This window comes from Leucoraja erinacea, chromosome 8 (genome assembly GCF_028641065.1).
Source record: "Leucoraja erinacea ecotype New England chromosome 8, Leri_hhj_1, whole genome shotgun sequence".
In the NCBI taxonomy this organism is placed as follows: Eukaryota; Metazoa; Chordata; class Chondrichthyes; order Rajiformes; family Rajidae; genus Leucoraja; species Leucoraja erinaceus.
Window position 1 is genome coordinate 41,847,036 of NC_073384.1, and position 23,727 is coordinate 41,870,762.

Here is a 23,727-nt window from a genome sequence, read left to right on the forward strand (position 1 = left end):
GAATATTTAGCAAAACACAAAGTGGCGGAAGAACTCTGCGGGTCAGGCAGCATCTGTGGAGGGTAGACACAAAAAACTGGAGTAACTCAGCAGGACAGGGAGAGAAGGAATGGGTGATGTTTCAGGTCAAGACCCTTGGAGGAAATGGACAGACAATATTTTGGGTTGGGACCCTTCCTCATACGCCTTAATTCTGAAGCAGTTGAGGTCCAACAGAGTTTTAATTTAAAAAAATTACAACAGTAGTGTCGCCAGGACTCAAGGACCTGAGCCATGAGGAAAGGTTGGACAAGCTAGGACTTTATTCCTTGGAGCGCAGGAGGCTGAGATATAATCTTTGAGAGGTGTATTAATTCATGGGGGGAAATGATAGGTTGAATGCCCAGGTTTGGTGAATCAAGAACCGAAGGACATGGGTTTAAGATGAGAGAGGAAAGATTGAATAGAAACCTGAGAGGATTGTCCCATGCCAACCAAGATGCCCTATCTCCACTATTCCCATCTGCCTGTGTTTGGCCCGTACCCTTCCAAACGTATCCTATCCACGAACCTGTCCAAATGTGTTTTAAATGTTGTGATAGTACCTGCCTCAACTATTTCACTGGGAAGGTGTTGGGTATATGGAACCAGCAGCTGTAGGATGTAGCCGAGGCAGGTACTATAACAGGATGTAATAGATACTTGAGCAAATACATGGATAGGAAAGATTGTGAGGGATATGGGCCAAACGCGGGCAAATGGGACCAATTAGATGGGGCTTCTTGGTCAGCATGGACGAGTTGGGCCGAAGGGACTATGACTAAATATTACATTGCCGGGATGAATGGAATGACGCGAAACGGAAGGCGGGAGTAGGGTTGGTGGAGTAACAGTTACCATTCCAGACTACGAGGCCGATTGCTAACCCTCTCCACACGGTGTGGACCGATCTTTGCAGGAAAGGAGATATTTGTATCGGTGGTGTGCGGCAGGGGAACCTCTAACATGGCAGTCCCGCGTCGGAATGAACGAGATCTGCCACCTGTCCAATTTGCCGAGGCAGTCTGATTTTTGAACGGCTGATCTGAAAGAGGTGAAATAGGATTTCACCGCACACCACTGCGCTCTTTCCTCCGTTCGCCGCGAATTAAAAGACGTGGATGAATTCATGAACAAGGTTATTAATGAATTTTTCATCAAAACGAAAAAAAAAACCCAAAATAGTCAGAATAACACTTGGCTTCACACTTGGTGAGAAGGTACATCGCGGGTGTGATGGAGCCAGCTTAAACGGAAAGGATACACAGTGTTGTTGAAGGGTGTTTCTGGAGACGGACTAGAGAGTATCTGACTCACCACCGTATGTATGAATGTGTATCTGTGTGTCTTTGGGGAGGGCGCTGACGTTACGGGCAGAGTTAAAAAAGACAAGCGGGGAGGGGGGCGGGAGATTTATTTATTTCTGCTCGAGTCGGAGAAGCATGCAGCAGTCTGATACACTCTCTGGTGATATTTTTGCACACTCACGTACACACACACACACACACACACACACACGCAGAGGAAGAGAGAGAGTGCAGAAGCAACGGGCAGGGCACCGCAACAAGACACGGAGTGGACAGACGACAAACTGAAGAGAACAGGACGGGCACGCAGAGAGGGAGAGGAGAGAGGGAGATCCAATGTAACTTCCAACGGGAACAAGAGACGGGCGGATTGTAAAAGGGACGGAAGAATATATTATTTCGGGAGGCAACATCCATCTCCATCTGCTGAAGCAGGCACGGGCAAGGAATTAATGATAAGATCACTGTGCAGGAGGCACGGCCACTGAGCGGCCGCCAGTCAAAGCTTTGATATCAACTGCAAGGAAATTTTACTTTGCATTGCATTTTATATTCTGGAATTAATAGAAATTGTCGCCTCTGCCGGAGTTTCTCCGTTGGTCTGTCCACTCTGTGTGTGTGTCTCTCTCTATCTATATGTATTTTTCTCCCCTGTTTTCTTGCGTCTCTTGCAGCCACATGGAATAATGAGGAGTGCGGCTTTCTTGCTCTGTGCCCTGCTACTGTGCACCGCCTGGCAACCCTCTTCCCCGGAGCGCCAGAGGTACCAGCGCCGAGGAGGAGCGGTCAGAGCGGCCGACTGGCGCCCTCACAACAAGCCGGCCAAGATCGGGCAAACCTACAGCTCTCGCCTCAAGCGTAAAGGGCTGGCGGTGGACTTCACCTTCTCGCCTTTCTTCCGCAACTACCTGTTACAATTCTTCGGGCGGGCGAGGAACGCCGACTGCCGCCTGGTGCTGGACTGCGATGTGCTGGGCTCTTCCCTGGAGGAGGGATACCCACCGGCGAGGGCCGACAGCTTCCCGGACTTGCCCTCTCCCCCTCCCCCGCCCCCCTCCAAGCGGAGATCCAAGAAGCAACCCAACCAGGTAGTGCTGGAGGTGGGATGGGCGGATACCGCCCGCTGCGGCCACGGTGGCGACCCCGGCACATCCCTCCTGATCTACAACCTGACCCAAGTGTTTCTGCGCTGGTCCGCTTCCACCGAGGGCAGACTGAGGATCAGGCTCATGCCCGAGAAGAGAACAGTGGCCAGATACCCAAAGAGGGAGGAAATCATCTCGGCAGCTATCAGGAGCTCGGAACCCCGGGTTTGGCTTCAAATCTCCTTTGCAGGTGAGAGGGGCGGTGGGCCAGGAAGGAGCAGAAGGCAGAGTCGAAGTGTGTGACAAAGTTAGGCAGAGTACGCGTGTGGAAGAGGTAGGAAGCGGAGACTGACAACAGGGGCGACTGAGTAACGGCGAGGGAGAGAGAGAGAGTAGGAATTGTGCAGGAATAAATGAAGAGAACACTCACTGAGACACAGAGAGAAAGAGAAGAACTGTGCACGAATAAATGAATCCTCTGTGTGTGTGTGAGAGAGAGAGAGATAGAAATTCATGCTGAACGATGGACGTATACAGGGAATGAAAATCAGGTTCACAGACCAAATAAGTCTAAGGGAAAGATAGATGGGGAGATTTCTAACCGCTATTCAGCCCTTTTTTTACGCGGCCGCTGAGAGTATGGGGACGGTGAGAGATGGTGGTGATAGTAGTGTTTGATGATAGGCTAGTTGCCTGCTTGAATCAGCGAGGCTGGATTAAAGCGCAGGAGGGAAAAGTCTGTACATGACGCAACTGTGCCCCTGAAAACGTGCACCCGCGGTCCGGTCACTGTTCTCACTTGTTTCCGGGAGATCCTTTGAGAAATCAAAAGCATCCCGACATCTGGGCTACTGAAATGCGAATAACTACTCCCTCCCTTTCCACTCTCAGTTGGACCGAGTTTTCCTAGAAAAAGAGAGTAATTTTAATCCAATCCACACATCATAGCGTATCACAACACGTACGTAGCTCTTTCGGACTCTAACATAGATTTAAATTGAGCCGCGAGTCAAACCAGGTTTGCCATATTTGATTAGCAATTCGAGGCAGTGAAATTGACCCAGGCGCCTGTCTGTCGAGTTGGTGACCTTTCGCCTCCACACTTACTGCTTGACCCTCTGAATGTTTCCTCTGAATTGCCCCTTAGATGGGTAAAGTGGGAAGGAAGAGGCGCAGAGTATTTACAGAGGGATGAACAAAACGTGAATTTGAGAAAACTTGATTGAAACCAATATATTCTCATTGTTGTAGTTCAGTTCAGACCAGGAAAGGGCACTGACGGCCTTTCGACTGGAGCGTGTGTTGACACTTAATTTTCAGTTCAGAATAATTGGTATAGGTGCAAATTTGGAAGTGCGTAGAGCGTACACATAGAGGCGGGACTGGGAACATTGGGTATCAAGTCAGATTTAAAGACTTGAAGAAAATTTAAAGAGGCTCATAACATTAGGTGTCCACATTATGAAAGCCTGGAAAAATAATGCAGGTGATTCAGAGCCAAAGGTTAAAGGAGGGACAGACTAGACCTGACCAGACCGAAGGAAAGGGGGCTAGGGAGTTAGTCCTGATCTTGGAGGAAGTAATGGATTTGCCTTGCAGCTGAACCATTGTTTGCTGATTTTCTTGGCCGGGTTTGGTCAGTGTTACTCCACCACATCAGCCCTGTAGGTTAGCAGTGCACCATGCAAAGAGATAGAGCCCAGCTTTGGGTTAAAAGTCTCTCTTTTAGCTCAGATAAATTTTGCTCTTCTTTATGGCAGACGAGGCAGGATCCATAGAGAGAGAGAGAGAGAGAGAAAGAGAGAATCAGAGTTAACACTTCATGGTACATTCTGATGAATGGCCAGTCACCCAAAACTTTACCTCCATTTCCCTTTCCAGAGGTTCTGCCTGACCAGCTGCAAATGCCCAGGGTCATCCCTGGGTTTTTTATTTGCAATCACTGCCTATTATTGCAATGTTCTAACAAAATGCAGCTCTGTAACTGGAGATAGCCCTACTGAAGATGACTTGGCTCAGCATCCAGTTCAGAGCCTGTGAAGGCTGTTCCAAATAGACATTGGTGGGTAATATTGCCAAAGGCTTGACGATAAGGTTGGTGCCAAGTGCAGTCCACTGCCTGCCAACCATCCCCACATCCCTTCCTTTCATGCCTGGCTTAATTGCCATTGAGTTGTTCTGAGCCAGCACCCAATATTATGGTTAATCAGTCATTCAGTTATCACGATGTTGTCATTGAGCCTGATCTCCCACTTGCAGTTGGGAAGAGGAGCCCCAGTTTGCAGTAACTGTGCATGAAACCATGGTATGTTAATCGTGTCCACTGGTACAGGCCTCTGAAAACCTGCTACTGGGCACTGAATAATACTCGAGCAGCTTGAATTGCCGAGCATTCCTCAGTCAATCTTCTTTCCAGACAAGTCAAATGTCATATCAATGTCAGCAGAGGACCAGATGGGCTGCTAGCAATCATTTATTTTAAATGATTAACATGAAGGTTTATGAGAACCCAAAGTGCCAATAGAAGAAAAATAAAGGGAACAGTGAAATGACAACTGACAAGTGAAGGATTGAAGCTATTTGCATTGGCCATTTAGATCAGCTACTTCCCTCGTAACTGGGGCATCATTCAGACAGATGTTCTGTGTGCCCAGCGAATGGAAATGTGTGCGAGCTTATCACATCACCAGGTTTGTTTGAGGTACATACGCCCATAATCACCGGCCACGCCACTGGGAATGAAATGGCAGTGAAAATTGGGCAGAGTTCCACCCATTTCATGTTGCAATAAAAGATGACTAATGGAAGCAAGCAAGAACAACGCAGGGAGCAATTGTGGGAAATGTTAGGAGTGAATGAGAGAATGTTACATGGTAAGCAATGTGAGAGAGAGAAAGGACACGTTTATGTTTGGGGGGGAAAGTGTGCGAGGAAGCATGCGAGTAAACCAGAGAGAAACAGAGTGCAATTCTGGATTGAAAATGCTTTTAAGAGATAGAATAAGGAAGCAGTAGAGAGGATGCAGAAGGGAGAAATAGTACAGGAAATTAAAGAGAGATAAAATGATAGAGATTTGTGAAATTGAGAGCTGCATGAACAGAATAAAGAATATTCCAAGGGAGAGAATGATTAACAGCCAGTGAATGAGGAAGAGATCATAAGGTGCAGAAAGAGAAATAGAAAAGATGAACATTAAAACAAATGCAGAGACGCAGGTAAAGAAATTAAAATGACTTGGACTGTCTTCGAGACAAGTTCTTGATGCACAGGTGTTTGGCTGATGAAAAAAATATTAGAGATGCACGAAGATGACAAGAATTGAGATTAGGTTAAAGGGAATTAAATTATATCTTTGTACATTCTGAATAAAGTCTTGCTGAAAGAAAAATCACTGTTTTAAGCCTAACCATGTATTGATACGTGAAAGGTGATTTCATTGATACATAAAAAAGAATGGAGATTGAAAATGATGTATAAAGGAAAACAGGAAAGTGTGGGGAAAATCTATATTGCATTTCACATTAAATGTTTTCATAAAAATGTTGAGTAAAACAACTTAAAATGAAAGGTTATTGCTTATGCCATGAGGTTGTATCGGCAATATATGTTTTTTTGTACGTAGTATGAACATTGCTTATGTTGCGATCTTGGTGTAAATTGTGGATCTTATCCAAGAGCTTCATTGATCTGGTGCTTTCAAACATGTGTGGCAGCAGTTTCAACATATTATCTCTTCATTACAATTCACCTCTCCTAACTGCCTTCCTTTCATACACTTTCCCATAGCCCCATTTAAACTCGGAGTGTGTCATAATTGCATTGCCTTCAGCTTGAAAAAAAGTCAGTCATTCATTTTCTCTGTGATCCCTCTAATTTTCAACAAAGGAGCAGCATATTCGGGAAATACTGCATCATGGATGTCATTTACCTGGTCACTTAACAAATATTGTTGTAGTGTTGTGGCAACATTTGTATTCCATCCTTAATTAAGTGATATTGATGGTTCTCTCTGAAGGCTAGCACAGTCTCAATGGGCCGAAGGATCATGTTTTGTGTTGCATGGTTTCACAGTTCTAATTCACCAATAGTCAATGGTCAAAGATAGACACAAAATGCTGGTGTAACTCAGGAGGACAGATAGCATCTCTGGAGAGAAGGAATAGTGACGAGACCCTTTTCAGACTTTCTATCTTCAGTTTATAACCATATAACATATAACAATTACAGCACGGAAACAGGCCATCTCGGCCCTACAAGTCCGTGCCGAACAACTTTTTTCCCTTAGTCCCACCTGCCTGCACTCATACCAAAACCCTCCATTCCCTTCTCATCTATATGCCTATCCAATTTAAAGTTTAAAGCCGCATCTGCAGTTCCTTCCTACACTGGTCAATGGTCACTCAAGAATGCGCTAAATGTACCACGTAAAAGAAGGGTTGGACATTTCATTTTAAGAGCCTCATTAAATGGAATCAGTTGTCAAAACTGTAATGTGATTGGTGCTAATTTATGTTTTATTTAGGATTGTCAAATTACTGATGCAAAGAGCAGGAATAATGCAAAGGACATAGAGACTTTCTAAGTTAAACAAAGAGGGGAAGGTTGCATTTTATTCAAAATCAAAAATTTCAAAGTGCTGGAGCAATTCAGCGGGTTAGGCAGCATTTCTGGACTCGGACAGGTGACGTTCTGGGTCTGGACTCTTCTTTGGCATTTTATTCAATTTTTGAAACCTGTTTGTATACCAGTGAATTGTGCACCTTGTGTTATCGAGTCAAGCTATCCTCCACTTCTGCTTGCTGGGTGAGTTGCACTTTGCTGTGCTGAGGTGAGGATCCTGCTTCGATTCATATTGAGTTGTGAGTTGGGAAAAGCGATCTGTTTGTTGCAGGAAACTGTGAACAAACAAGGAATATTATGGAAGTGCAGACTCAACATCAGAACGGATTAAACATAAATAAAACATCAGAAATAATGTCAGCATTCTAAGCAATGCCGCATCCCAAAGATTTACGACATTGCTTAATGAAGTAACCCTTTAGGATACTATGATGAGAAAGTGGGACAACATAGAACTAGTGTGAATGGGTGATTGATGGTTGGTATTGCCACTGTATCTGTACACTAAACCATCCCAATGGGTTAATTTCTTCCGATGATACAAAATGTATGTGCACCTTGCCGGGTCTAGATGGCCCGAGCTCTAGGGAGAGCTGGAGCAGGCTAGGACTCTATTCCTTGGAGCGCAGGAGGATGAGGGGTGATCATATGGAGGTGTACAAAATCATGGGAGGGTATTCACACAGTCTCTTGCCCAGAGCCAGGGAATTGAGAGCCAGAGGACATGGGTTTAAGGCGAGGTAGGGAAACCTTTAATAGAAACCTGAGGGGTAACTTTTTTACATAAAGGGTGGGGGGTGTATGGAATGAGCTGCCAGTGGTAGTTGAGGCAGGTACTATTACAATGATTAAGAAACATTTAGACCAAAGGACAGGTTTAGAAGGATGTGAGCCTAATACAGGCATGTGGGACTGCTGTGGATTGGGCAAGTTGGGCCAAAGGACCCGTTTCATTGCTGTATGACTCTATGACTCCAGATGATTCTCTATGATGCTCAATGCTCATAATGTTTCAATCCCACTGGTAGTTGTAGGCTTAGTAATGCTGCTGCTTTAGTCTCCTTGGTGCTCTGATTCATACAAAAATGACTATACAGCAAATATCCAGTCTGCATGCCATTGGTAATTGCTGAATGTGAACATTTTGAACATGAATTGCTCCGACTGTCCAATACATGGCTCAAAAGTATGTATCCCTTGGTTGTTTTCATGACAGGTTTGTTCCAATATTGAACCCAAAGCACATGCATAGTATGTGTTGTACCCAATCTTAATAAGGATATTATTATGAGCTAAAGCCAAGTAGGCAGATCATTATATCAATCTATGGGCAATGTTGTTTTGACACCACATTCCTGCCCATCCCCATTCCGATCTTTTAACTTTGCAAAGTGAACATTCAATTTCAGAAGGAACATCCATCAACCATATTTAATTTAGACTTTAGAGATACAGAATGGAATCAGGCACTTCGGCCCAACAAGTCCATGCCGACCAGCGATCACCCTGTACACTAGCACTATCCTACACACTATGGACAATTTACAATTTTTAACCAAAGCCGATTAATCTACAAGTCTGTACGTCTTTGGACTGTGGCAGAAAACCCACGAGGTCATGGGGAAGTATAAACAAAATGGTGGAGTAACTCAGGGGGACAGGCAGCATCTCTGGAGAGAAGGAATGGGTGACGTTTCGGGTCAAGACCCTTCTTCAGACATCATGGGGAGAACGTATATACTGCGTACAGACATTACCCATAGTCAGGATCGAACCTGGGTCTCTGCCGCTGCACCACTGTGCCACACAGTTTTACTCAATTTAATCAATAGCAACTTGCAGGTTAGTGATTGATTCAATTATGCTGCTGTGATTCGACGTTGTTGAGTTCTCTAACATGTTTTTAAAGTTGCTGTGGTAGGAGGGAGACCTGTGATGGATGCTTAAATAGTTAGTCTTGAATCTTCAACTGACTCTGTGCGCATTGGTAGGCACACCACTTGGGGTAAAGTACATTGAGGAAATTGAGCATATGGCATACAGAAGAAAAGGAGATTTGGAACACGGATGATGAGATGGGGAGAAAGCTCCCCCTAGCATGAGTCCAGATCATTCAACGTATCATGGAAGCAATTGTCCTACCAGGATCCCAGCAAGAAAGTGTCAGTGATGTCTGTGCTTCAGTGAAGACATCTTCATAAATGATAGCTACCTGTACCAGCATCAGAGCAGGGCACAGACTGCTCTGCCTGTGGCTCTTAAGATTAGCCTGGCAATAGGCTGTTACCTGTGGGGATATTTCCAGTCTGGAGCTGTAGATATTTGTAACATCTAATTTTACCTTATGTGCAAGGAGGTTACTGATGTGTGTTGGAAGCAACTGCAGATGCTGGTTTAAACTGAAGATAGACACAAAATGCTGGAGTAACTCAGCGGGACAGGCAGCAGCTCTGCAGAGAGGAAATGGGTGACGTTTCGGGTCGAAATCTTTCTTCAGACCAAGGGGAAAGGGAAACTAGAGATATAACTGGCGATGTAGAGAGACACAGAACTAATGAATGAAAGATATGCAAAAAATCAGCCATGATAAAAGAAACGGGCCATATTTAGCTGTTTGCTAGGTGAACAAGAAGCTGGTGTGACTTGGGTGGAGAAGGAATGGAGAGAGAGGGAATGCAGGGTTTACTTGAAGTTAGAGATTACTGATATCCACTATTTTCAAAGTGCTGATAGCGTCTAGTTTTATTGTCCTTGACCAGAGAGAGCAGCAGAAGTGAGTGTATTGTTTTACCTGGCAGGACTCAAAGTGCTGGAGTAACTCAACAGGTCAGGCAGCATTTCTGGAGGAAGTGGATAGTGACGTTTTGGTTCGGGACCCATCTTCAGTCTCGATCACCTGTCCACGTTCCCTTGCCATGCTGCCTCTCCAGCTGAGCTACCCCAGCACTCTGTATCATCTTCTAATCATACTAACCTCTGCATATTAACCTACAAATCTTGATTGCACAGAGAGCTGCTGGCAATGGCATCTTCTTGTGTCCACTCGTCTCTGACTTGCATGCCTGCACATTGAAACCTGACGTACCGACACAAAACATCACCTATCCAAGTTCTCCAGACACTCTGCCTGACCCACTGAGTTACTCTAGCACTTTGTATCCTTTTGTGTATTGACCAGCATCTGCAGTTCTTTGTCTCTACACTCTGGTGTCAGCAGGCTTGCAGGTTTGACCCTGTGGAATAGTGCCTTGGCTTCATTCCCTTCCCATTCCCTTCTATGTCACTTTACTTGGCACTCTGGCAGGAGAAAGGATGAATCTATAGTGAGGGGAATGGGTAGGAGGGAGGTGTATAAGAGAGTGTACAAAGTAAGGCATGAAAGTTGTAAGCAGATGAGATGGCAGAACAAGGATGGGGGGGGAAGGGATGTGCGAAGGATATAATGTGGGTGGAGCATCATTGTCAATCATTCCTGCCCCACTGACTTTAGACTTTAGATATACAGCATGAAACAAGCCCGTCCGCCCACCGAGGCCATGCCGACCAGCGATCACCCCGTACACGAGCACTATCCTACACATTAGGGACAATTTACAATTTTATCAAAGCCAATTAACCTACAAACCAGCACGTCTTTCGAGTGTGAGTGGAAGCCAGAACATCCAGAGAAAACACACGCAGTCACGCGGAGAATGTACAAACTCCGTACAGACAGCACCCGTCGTCATGATCGAACCCGGGTCTCTGGTGCAGTAAGGCAGCAACTCTACAGCTGTGCCATCATGCTGCCCCATTGCTGGTGACTTTGCAAGCGCTGGCTTGGGAATGATAACCCAAACTACGGTGAGTGCATCTTATTCCATGGCAATCAGCTGATGAAGAGGCTCCTGTCCTTCTCCTTGGGATTCTGTATCATCTGCTCCGGCAAAAGTACGGGGGCAAGTTGGTGAGTGTTGTGCAATGTGCTTGGCTCATGACTATCTGGAATATCTGGAAGTGCGTACAAGCATGGAGAGGTTGGGATGGGGCTTGCAGCAGTTATAAGTGCTTGAGAATGCAGTGGAGCAAATTAATATGCTGTCTGCACTGAAAGCTCCAAGGACGGATTGACTGTGCACTCTGCTGCTAGTGTATCCCTGTTCACCTCTGAGCCATAAACATTCAAAGAATGCCCGGTTTAATTTTTGTTCCGTGCTGCAATAAATAGAGTTAGTGATATTGTCTGTCATTGTATGCACCTTCACATAGTCAACTCCATTAATTTATGTTGCACCACACATTTGTGTCAGTAAGATCTGGGAATCATAGAACACAGTGGATGGCACGGTGGTGCAGTGGTAGAAGCCCATGTTCCATCCTGACTATGGGTGCTTGTCTGCACTGAGTTTTGTATGTTCTTTTGTGACTACATTGGTTTTCTCCAGGTGCTCCGGGTTCCTCCCACATTCCAAAGATGTGCAGGTTTGTAGGTTATTTGGCTTCTGCAAATTGTTCCTAGTGTGTAGGATAGAACTAGTGTATGGGAGATCGTTGGTTGGTGCAGACTCGGAGGGCCGATGGGCCTGGTATTGTGCTACATCTCTAAAACTAAAACTAAAAACTACCATAGAAGAGTACAGCACAGGAAGAGGCCATTTAGCCCATTTTGTCTGTGCCAAACATGATGCCAAGATTAACTAATCTCATCAGCCATATATATTTAGATCTCAAGGTGGTCTCTGACTTTCTTAAATTTGGCTTGGACAATCATACACCTGTGTTTCTGCTATGAAAAGTGTTGACATTTATAAAATCCCTTTCACAAGCACAGTACACCCTAAAATGCCTAACTGGTCAATAAACAACTTTTGTAGGGAACAATGTTGGGAGGCACAAACCTTATGTGGGTGTGAAACAAAAGGACTATGGCATAGTGATGATCTATCACAGCCTTTATCTTGGCCTCAGCTTGTGGATTTACTGCAGGTGAGGATGCTTTTGTGGCAGCATGATAATTTCTGCAGCACTAGTAATTTTGGCTTCAGATGAAAACTGAACTGGTGATTAGAATAAATCAGCCTTTTAAATCACACTGTGTAAGAAAGAATTACAGATGCTGGTTTAAGTCGAAGGTAGACACAAAATGCTGGACTAACTCAGCGGGTGAGGCAGCATCTCTGGAGAGAAGGAATGGGCGACGTTTCAGGTCGAGACCCTTCTTCAGACTGATGTCAGGGGAGGGGGCAGGACAAAGATAGAGTGTAGGCGGGAGGGAAAACTGGGAAGGGGTTGGAGAGAGAAGGCAAGGGCTATCTGAAATTAGAGAAGTTAATGTTCATACCGCTGGGGTGTAAACTACCCAAGCGAAATATGAGGTGCTGTTGCTCCAACTTGCACTGGGCCTCACTCTGACAATGGAGGAGGCACAGGACAGAAAGGTCAGATTGAGAATGGGAGGGGGAATTGAAGTATAGAGCCACCGGGAGATCAGGTTGGTTAAGACGGACTGAGCGGAGGTGTTCAGTGAAACTCGCCGAGCCTGCGCTTGGTCTCGCCGATGTAGAGAAGTTGACACCTGGAACAGCGGATACAGTAGATGAGGGTGGAGGAGGTGCAAGTGAATCTCTGCCTCACCTGGAAAGAGTGTTTGGGTCCTTGGACGGAGTCGAGGGGGAGGTAAAGGGACAGATGTTGCATCTGTTGCGGTTGCAGGGGAAAGTACCTGGGGAGGGAGTGGTTTAGGTGGGAAGGTACGAGTTGGCCAGGGAGTTTTGGAGCGAACGGTATCTGCGGAAAGCAGAAAGGGAAGGAGATGGGAAGATGTGGCCAGTAGTGGGATCACGTTGGAGTTGGCGAAAATGTTGGAGGATTATATACAACGGCTGATGGGATGGGATGGAAAGTGAGGACAAAGGGACTCTGTCCTTGTTACGAATGGGAGGAGGAGGAGTAAGAGCAGAGCTGCGGGAAATCGAGGAGACCCTAGTGAGAGCCTTATCTATAATGGAAAAGGGGAACTCCCGTTTCCTAAAGAATGAGGACATCTCCGATGCTCGGATATGGAACACCTCATCCTGGGTGCAGATGCGGCGTAGACGGAAGAATTGGGAGTTGGGGATAGAGTCTTTACAGGAAGCAGGGTGGGAAGAAGTGTAGTCAAGATAGCTTAGGGAGTCAGTAGGTTTGTAGTAGATGTCAGTCAACAGTCTGTTTCTTGTGATGGAGACGGTGAGATCTGGAAACGGTAGGGAGATGTCCAAGATGGTCCAAGTGAATTTGCGTGCTAGATGGAAATTAGTGGTGAAGTCGATGAAGTCAGTGAATTCTGCTTGGGTGCAGGAGGTAGCATTAATGAAGCGGAGGTAGAGTCTGGGGATAGGGCCAGTGTATGCCTAAAACAGGGATTGTTCGACGTACCCAACAAAGAGGCAGGCATAGCTAGGGCCCATGTGAGAGCCTATAGCTACGCCTTGGATTTGGAGGAAGTGGGAGGAGTCAAAGGAGAAGTTGTTGTGGGTAAGGACCAGCTCTGCTAGGTGGAGGAGAGTATTAGTATCAAACTGGCTGGTTCTGCAGTCGAGGAAGAAATGGAGGGCTTTAAAACCCTCCTGGTGGGGGATGGAGGTGTAGAGTGACTGGACATCCATGGTAAAGATGAGGGAGTGGGGGCCTGAAAAATGGAAGTCATTGAGGAGACGAAGAGCATGTGAGGTGTCTTGGACATGGGTAGGGAGGGATTGGACCGGGGGGAATAGGATGGAGTCGAGGTATGTGGAAATTAATTTGGTGGGACATGAACAAGCAGTACCAATGGGTCTGCCAGGACAGTTCTGTTTGTGAATTTTGGGGAGAAGATAGAATCGGGCTGTTCGGAGCTGGTGAACGATAAGGTTGGAGGCAGAGGGCAGAGAGCCGTTTGTGATGAAATCAGTAATGGTGCTTGAGATTAAGGCCTGGTCCACTCCTTTAAATCACACTCCTGCCTTTTGCAACATTGTTTATTGCAGCAGTTCTATTTTGTAAGGACCCCTTTTAAAATTCTAAAACGCAGAATGGCAAACCGCAAATAGGAAAGAATGCCCAGCAATCAGCTGAGATGTGAAATAAGGAAACATTTGCTGGAATTGCTTGCAAAGTGAAAGGACGTGTTTCGATTTAGGTCTCCTTTCTTCATTATGAATTGTTTCTGTTTAGATGTTGGGAGCATATGTAAATACATTTGTGTGGAAATATATTCAATTACAGAACACACTGTTTATTGTCGCTGCTGGACAGGCGGTTAGGATTTAACTCACTAAATTATAGAAGCTGGTTTTGAACTTCTATTTTGTTTCATTTAGAGATACAGCGTGGAAACAGGCCCTTCGGTCCATTGAGTCCATGTTGACCATCAATCACCCATACACTAGCTTTATCCGACACACTAGGGACAATTTATTGTAACCATTTAAGCTACAGACCTGCATGTAATTGGAATGTGGGTGGAAACTGGAGCACCTGGAGAAAATTCAAGTGGTCACAGGGACAAACTCTGTACAGACAGCACCCGTAGTCGGGATCAAACCCAGGTTATTCGGTTAGTAGGGGCCTTTCGGCCCCTATTACATATATCCCTCCCTCTGGCTTTATGTTTCACTCATCATTTTTCCTAATCTAACACCCTTTTGTCTCCTTTTTATCTCAAGCTTTTGTCACTCTGCACATCTGCCAATAAGGACAGCACAGTGGCGCAGCAGTAGAGTTGCTGCCTTACAGCACCATAGACACGGGCTTGATCCTGACTGCAGGCGCTGTCTTTTTACGTTCTCCCTGTGACCGCGGAGGTTTTTTCCGGGCTTTCTGGTTTCCTTCCACATTCCAAAGATGCGCAGGTTTGTAGGTTAATTGGCTTCTGTAAATTGCCCCGAGTGTGTAGGATGGAACTAGTGTATGGGTGATCGTTAGTTGGCGCAGACTTGGTGGGCCAAAGGGCTTGTTTCCACGCTGTATCTCTAAAAAAAATTAACCTCCCCCGTTTCACGTATCCACTGTCTGAAGAAGGGTCTCGACCCAAAACGTCACCAATTCCAGAGAGAGAGAGAGAGAGCCGCTCCCAGCTCTCTTTTCCAGCTTTCTTTCCACTGCTTCAATCAGACAGCATTACAAGAGATCATTGATACTGTAGCTAACTGGTCGGGCAGCATCTCTGGAGAAAATGGATGGGTGATGTTTTGCATTGGGAACCTTCTTTTACTGACTATAGTTGGGAGGGGGGGTGGACTGGATGCAAGAAAAGACCAGGACAAAGGACGGAGCAACTGTGTATTTCATTTTGTTTCATGTCATAGCAGCAGAATTAGACCATTCAGTCCATCGTCCATTCCGCCATTCAATCATGTCTGATCTTCTCCCCATAACTCGTACTAATCAAGAATCTGTCAATCTCTGCCTTAAAAATATCCAATTATTCTTATAATTCATGAACTTTCATATTCTAATTAAACTCCAGCATTTTATAAAGTCTGAGGAAGGGTCGTGACCAGAAACATCACCTGTATGTGTTCTCCGGAGATGCTGCCTGACCCGCTGAGTTACTCCAGGACTTTTTTTCTTCTGTAAACCAGCATCTGCAGTTCCTTGTGCCTAGTAGTATGATCAGGCTGGGTGGCACCTACTCTAACAAGCTCTGCTCCATCCGTGGGTGATACACACTATGGAGGTGCTCACTGCCCTGTTCAATGAATTGCTGGACATTAAATGGGCCACTGGGAAAACGTTCAAGTGGAATTATAACGTGCCAAGGATGGAGTTGATCTGGAGATGTTCTTCTGACCATAACCCAGAATTTACTCTATCATCTTCAAACTCCACCATTATCTTCGGTAATTGCCACTGACATAATCCATTTTTCTGTAGAGAAATTTTGAAAAATACGAATTACATAGCTACTTAATCATGTAGACAAGAAAACCAGTGCACTATGCCATTGGCCTATTATCTATTAGTAACATTTTTGGTCATTATGATTTGTGGAAATCTAACTGCTTGCAAGAGAATATTCCCAGGAGGACTGACAACCGACATGTGTAAATGTGGAACTCACTAAAGGATTTGGTACCACTAGATGGCATAAACAACTCCTTTTCTACCCAATGTGCTTACGTTTTGGCCTATTAATTCATGCATCTCTGTTTAGGTTCCAGGAAACCTCTCCTTTGCTTCCTTCCGTCGAGGTACATAACACAAATGAAGTTTACAAAGCCATTTAAGAAACACACATTTAAAGCTAAATGTTTTGATCTGCTTGGAAGCAAACAGTTTTTCGATAACAAATTCTCATCTATGGCGGCGGAGGGGAATCCCCGTTCCCTGAAGAACGAGGACATTTCCGATGCCCTGGTGTGGAACGTCTCATCCTGGGAGCAGATACGGCGTAGGCGGAGGAATTGGGAGTAGGGGGTGGAGTCTTTACAGGGGGCAGGGTGGGAAGACGTGTAGTCCAGATAGCCATGGGAGTCGGTGGGTTTATAGTGGATGGCGGTCAGAAGTCTATCACCTGCGATGGCGATAGTGAGGTCAAGGAATGGTAGGGAAGTGTCGGAAATGGTCCAGGTATATTTGAGTGCCAGATGGAAGTTAATGGTGAAGCGGATGAAGTCAGTCAGTTGTGTGTGGGTGCAGGAGGTAGCACCAATGCAATCATCGATGTAGCGGAGGTAGAGGTCGGTGATGGGGCCCTTGTACGTCTCGAACAAGGATTGTTCAACGTACCCTACAAAGAGGCCAGCGTAGCTGGGACTGTTGACATGGATGTTATTTGGAGCTGTGACTATAGAGAGTCTGTACATTATGTAGAGATGGTTTTAGAGATAAAGCATGGTAACAGGCCCTGTTGCCCATCGAGTCTGTGCCAACCATCAATCTCCCGTTCACACCAGTTCCATGTTACCTCAGTTAACATCTACTCTTTACACAGTGGAGGGCAAATCACAGAGGCCAACAAACCTACAAACCCGCATGTCTTGGGATATGTGAGGAAACCGGAGCACCCGGAGGAAACCCATGTGGTGACAGGGAGAACATGCAAACTCCACACAGAGGGCACCTGAAGTCAGGATCGAATGCATGCCCTTGGTGCTGTGAGACAGCAGATCTCCCCAGCTGAGCCACAGCACCACCCTCATCTAATGCTTTTACCATCTCCGCATTCTATGCTGAAGTAGATCACCAGTCTCCTCTTGTCCAAATCATAGCACACGTACCTTCCACAAAATAAGTGCGAGCATTGTCCCAAAATCCTGGCATCTAACTTGTCCTTCTAAAGACAATTTGTAGCACACATCGCTACATTCTTCTGTGTCAGCATAGATCAAAGATTAAACCAAGCATTTCTTGGCCTATTTAGTTTAATACTCCATCATGCATTAACTCCCACCCTTGCCCCTGTCATCCCAAATTAGGCCATCAAGTAACAGTTCTAAAAGACTGATTTTTATGTTGAATATTTAATTTGTCGGACTGACTGGTGCCTCTGTATTTAACATGCTTATATTACTGATGTGCAGAGCATTTGGATTGTTAATGTTTAATTACACATCTCATGGACACAGAGAGGATTTATTATAGCTCAGCAATTACTTCATTGATACCCCTGGTATCTGGCATTGTGTGGAAATCATAGGAAAGCAGGCACTAGGTTTTAGTTCAATCATTGCTGAAATTAATAAAGAAGATGTTCTTACAATGCTGGCCACATATCTACAGAGTAAAATAGCCATTTGGGTTTGTCACTTGACCTTGCGTTTTGCACAGCCAAGTATGAATGTTGTATTCTGGCTGAGACGGTTTGAAAACAACATGCATGGAATCAGCTATCCCTGTGTTCATCACCGCAAGGGTCAGATGCGCACTAAACCTGGCATTAGAATTGGAACGCAGTTCCGGACTATTATTTTAATACTCTTCTGCAAAAGGTACATCACCTTGAAGTGCGGTTTCTACTCTGAACATTATTCACAGTAAGTGCAAGTGTTAGCATGCTGTGGCAAAATACACACATCGCCAGTGCCAGATACCCAGGTTCGATTCTGACTGCAGGTGCTGTCTGTACGGAGTTTGTGCGTTCTCCCCGTGACCTGCGTGGGTTTTCTCTGCATGCTCTGGTTTCCTCCCACACTCCAAATACGTTCAAGTTTGTAGGTTACTTGGTTTCTGTTAATTGTGAATTGTCCCTGGTGTGTAGGATAGTGCTAGTGTACGGGGTGATCACGGGTCGGTGTGGACCGAAGGACCTGTTTCTGTGCTGCATCTCAAAATATCATATTTGATGTGTACTGCAGAGTGGAGCATTCATAGATCAAGGAGATATATAAAATACTCTCAGTTATCATGTGTTATTCCTAAGCTTTTCAAAGCACCCCAATGCACTGTACTTTTGAAGTGTAGTTGTTATAATAGATGAAAAATGCTTCGATAATCAGATTATTTACATTGGTTATGGTGACTGAGAAATAAAATATGGTTAGAATACAAAGATTAGACTGCTTTGGAAAATATCCAGGGAGACTTTTATGATCATTTGAGAGAACAGACAGGAACCTGGTCCATCTTGGTTTTAGTTTAGTTTAATTTAGAGAGAGTGGAAAAAGGCCTTTGGGCCCACCGAATCTGCGCCAACCAGCAATTCTTTCCCCCACCACTATTTTTTCCTTCCCCCCCCCCCCTTCCTCCACTAAAAGTCACTTAACCAGTTCCACAGTTTGCAACGATGGATGTATCACTCTTGGGGTCACACCATCCATAGCCAATAATCGGCCTCTCAGAGAACCTCTGCCTAAGGTCATCTGTTGCCAGCCCTGATTTGGTCTTTTCTTGCTTCCAGCTCCTCCCAAGAAAGACTAGAATGAAGATGAGGAGGTATTTCTTTAGCCAGAAGGTGGTGAATCTGTGGAATTCATTGCCAAAGACGGCTGTGGCGGCCAAGACATTGGGTATTTTGAAAGCGGAGATAGATTCTTAATCAGTAAGAGTTTCAAAGGTTATGGGGAGAAGGCAGGAGAATGGGGCTGAGACAGAAAAATAGCTCATCCATGATTGAATGATGGAGTAGACTCAATGGGCCAAATGGCCCGGTTTTGCTCCTATATCATGGTGTCGTACAGTGTGGAAAAAGGCCCTTCAGCCCAACTTGCCCATGCCAACCAATGTTCCCCACCTACACTAGGTCTCATAGAGTTACACGCTCCATCTACACCAGGTGCATAGATTTGTTTAACGTTGGTAGTACTTTTTGGGATTGAAATTTGTCTTGGAAAGCAGCATAAATGTATGACCATGAGTTACTGCCTCACCCTGCCTGATATTGTTTCATATTAACCTCCTGTGGCTTTGCACAATCACAGAATACCAATTGCATCCGCTGATCACTGAAATCTCTTTTGCTGATTACTGTTATACTGAAAATCCGGTTAAAATACTTCATTTGGCCATTTATCAATGTTGTTGCTATATCCCAGCATCCTGCTCTCCTCTCCTGAAGCCTCTATCTGTGACTGGGGTGATTCCCCAGGTTATCCACTATTACGTCTGAGCATTTACTGAGAACCACAGCCGACCACATGTTATGGTTCAAATTTTTCTTTATCATCATGTGTACTAAGGTACAATGAAACACTTTTTTTTGCATGCAGCTCAGCAAGACCATCACCGTACATGAGCACAATCTCCCGGTTAGTACTGAATGTACTGAACACTCCACTGAGTCTATATGCATGAGGTGCATTTTGCTGTTATTTTACAGTCTCAGCTACAGCTGGTCGCAAAGGCCCATTGCAGCTGTCGCCCCCATTTTGCTCGTCCTGTGAACCGTCGTCCCTCTCCTTGCACAGCGCTCTTCAGCCTGTGTTCCCCAGTGGGTGCCTGCCACAGCCGACCATGAGGGGGGCAGAAAATTAAACCCCCCCCCCCACAGCTTCTTCTCTCTGGGCCCTTTGTCCAGCGTCCACCACCGCCTCCCTCCACCCTTCTCTCTCCGTCTTCCCTCCATGGGCGGGTTTGCAGTTCTGTGTTGGATGAGCCAGGCCTGCTGTTGGGATATGGCCGCGGATCACCGGGATTAAACCTCCCTTCTGTGCGCATAGAAATTCATGAGGTTGCGTGTGATGAATTTGAGAAACACAGAATAAGTGGTGATATGGCTACATCACACTGTTGGGCACAGTGGCGCAGCACTTGCAGCACCAGAGACCCGGGTTCGATCCTGACCATGGGTGCTGTCTGTATGGAGTTTGTACATTCTCCTTGTGACCGCGTGGGCTTCGGTTTCCTCACACATTCCAAGGGTTAATTGGTTTTGGTAAGAATTGTAAATTATCCCTAGTGTGTACGATGTAACTAGTGTACGGGGATCGCTGGTCGGCATGGACATAGTGGGCCGAAGGGTCTGTTTCCACGTTGTATTTCTAAACTAAACTAAACTGCTGCCCAGAACTACAGGAGATGCAGGTGCAAGGGGAAGTGGCCTCCTGTTGGTTTCACTTCAAGTCCTGCACCACCTTGACTAAGAAATATAATGCCAATCTTTCATCATCATTTGAATTTGAGTTAATAATTGCAGCATGGAAATTGGCCCTTCAGCCCACTGAGTCTACGCCGACCATTGATCACCCATTCACGCTGATTCAATGTCATCCCACATTTTATTTCACATAGAGAGTTGTGAGTCTGTGGAATTCTCTACCTCAGAGGGCAGTGGAGGCCGGTTCTCTGGATACTTTCAAGAGAGAGCTTGATAGGGGTCTTAAAGATAATGGAGTCAGGGGATATGGGGAAAAGGCAGGAACGGGGTACTGTTTATGGATGATCAGCCATGATCACATAGAAAGGCGGTGCTGGCTCGAAGGGCTGAATGGCCTACTCCTGCAACGATTGTCTATTGTCTATTGCTTATTGTCTATTCTCATCAACTCCCTACACACTTGAGGCAATTTTACAGAAGGCCAATTAATCTACAAACCTGCACACCTGGAGGAAGCCCATGCGACCACAGGGAGAACATGCAATCTCAACACAGACAGTCCCTGAGGTCGGAATCAAACCCAGGTCTCTGCAACTGTGAAGCAGCAGCTCTACCAGCTGCACCATTGTGCCGTCCCGACAGATTGGGTCTAGACGACTGCATCTACATGACTGTATATAGTGTAGATGGGGCATCTTGGTTGGCATGGGCATGTTGGGCCAAAGGGCCTGTTTCTATGCTATATGATTCCATGACAATGATTCTAAATCCTACAAATCTGAACGCAACATTACTTTAGGAGATTCTTTCCCATCTGGCCTATAGATTAATTAATTACTCTAATGACTTTAACCCACTCATTCCCCTTGCTGAATGCTTGGGAGTTTATGATCGAACTCTTCCAAAGTCTTTTTTGAAAAATGGTCATTATTATTTCCGCAAATTGGCCGGCACATTATTATAGCAACTTTCATTTTGAAAGATGCTTTCCTGGAAGATCCTGAGATTACGAAAGGCTTTAGGCTTTATTACAAGAGAATTTGAATGCAGTAGGAAGTCTTGTTGCAATTGCAGGGGGCCTCAGCGAGAATACACCCAGAGTATTGTGCACAGGTCTCCTTATCTAACAAGTGATTTAAGTGCCCATAGAAGGAAAGATTCACTGGACCAATTCCAGGCATGGCAGCTTTACTGCCTGGGAAGAGATTGAGGAAGGTAAGAAGGCGTAGAAGGTGGCTGGCGTAGGAAGTGTCCCTGCAGCAGCCTGGGGCTGACCTGGGCTTATCAGGACCGCGGGCGCTCCAGTACACCCAGCATGTGGACCAAACTGTGGACATTTTATTTTGTAAATAGTACAAAAATATGACAACTTATGCATGCGTGAGCTATGCAGATGCTGGTGTACACAAAAGGACACATGTTCTGGAGTAACTCAGCGGGTCAGGCAGCATCTCTGGAGACGCTGACGTTATGTATTGACGTTCCTGTGTTCTTGTGAAAGAAAGGACTTTCATTAATAAGTCTTCTTCTGCACACCTCCCACCCTCCTCTCCCTCCCCCCTCCCCAATATGGCATTTTCAAACCTATGTATCTCTCCCTCCCGTCAAGCAAGAGGTACAGAATTTTGTAAATGCATACCTCCAGATTCAGGGTTAGTTTCGTCCCAGCTGTTATTAGACAACTGAACCATCCTCTCATCAACTAGAGAGCAATCCTGACCTCCCATTTACCTTATTGTCCTTCAAACTCTTTAATAGGACTGGACCTTATCTTGCACTAAACATTACACCCCTTATAACCTATGGACAGCTTGATTGTAATAATATATTGTCTTCTTGCTGACTGGATAGCGCGCAACACAAGCTTTTCACTGCACCTCGGTATGCATGACTATAATAAACTTAACTAAACAAAACGTTAGTCCTGAAAAGGATCTGGAAATCGAGGAAAGGAATACAGTTTAGTGGTGTCTATTCACAAGCAATGATAGTCTCTGCCTGAAGTCTTTGACCTGGATTTTCCAGATATGTTCACCATAACTTCTCCTTACAATAGAACATCATTCAGATCGTCACTTACATTTGCCTTCAGGCTGAAGATACTTTTATTGTGTTGTTCTCACTTCTCCAACATAATCAGACAGAAATCATTGCAACTGCTGTATCTATGCCTCTTATAATTTCATGTATTTCTATCCTCAAACTCTGGCGTTCTGAACAAAACTATCTAAGTTTGTCCAACCTCTCCCTGTAGCTGATATTGCCTAATAAATGCAGCAATTATTTAAATTATTAAACCCTGTAAATTCAATTTTATAAATCTGGATTCTGTGTTCATCTATGGGCATCGAACAATGTAAGAAGGATTAAAAAAAAATTTGGAAAACTTATTTATATTGCTTTGATCCTATGTTTCAATCTTTATTTAGCAATTTGTATGATATGGAACAAAGTGAATGTAAAGAATATTTCTGGGTTTCACATTCCTATGATTAATGTGAATGAGACCTGGGTGCCAGGAATCCCCCGAACCAAAGTTGTTCAGTGGGAGAAATGGGAATAGGGGAAGGTTTCACCATTGTACTTGGCCATTTAACGGGAACTACTGAACAATATATGATATGATAGAAGTTTATTTATCCCAGGAGGGAAATTGATCTGCCAACATGCAGAAAACACAAGATACATGAAACATGAAATTAAAGTGATGAGTGGAAAGGATGGGGGATGTGCAAAGATTGGGGAGGGGGTTGGGAGTTGTACAATTTGATAGCCACAGGGAAAAATGATCTCCTGTGGCGTTCTGTCCTGCATCTTGGTGGAACCAGTCTGTTGCTGAAGATACTCCTCAGGTTGACCAGTGTGTCATGGAGGGGGTGAGCTGTATTGTCCAAGATGCTCTGCAGTTTGAGGAGAATCCTCCCCTCCAAGAGTTATCTTGTACTAAACGTTATTCACATTATTACCTTCATCGTGTATCTCTACAGTGTGGACGGCTTGGTTGTAATAGACACAAAATGTTGGAGTAACTCAGCGGGACAGGCAGCATCTCTGGATAGAAGAAATGGGTGACATTTTGGGTCGAGACCCTTCTTCAGATACCTAACTAGGACTACAGGCTCGGTTGCAATAATGTATTGTCTTTCCACTGACTGATTAGCTCGCAACAAAAGCTTTTCACTGCACCTTGGTGTCATTTGCTGTAAATTTTGGGCTTTTACCT

General features: G+C 45.1%; 1 protein-coding gene across 1 annotated transcript in view; it reads left to right on the plus strand.

Moving 5' to 3' along the window:
- Window positions 1–1,282: 1,282 nt before the first annotated feature.
- Window positions 1,283–23,727, plus strand: part of LOC129699618 (ALK tyrosine kinase receptor-like) — a 282,805-nt gene continuing 260,360 nt past the window's right edge. Inside the window, exon 1 of the mRNA XM_055639578.1 lies at window positions 1,283–2,660. Within this exon, the coding sequence (XP_055495553.1) occupies window positions 2,012–2,660 (649 nt within the window). The 5' untranslated portion in view covers window positions 1,283–2,011. The remainder of the gene's footprint in view (window positions 2,661–23,727) is intronic.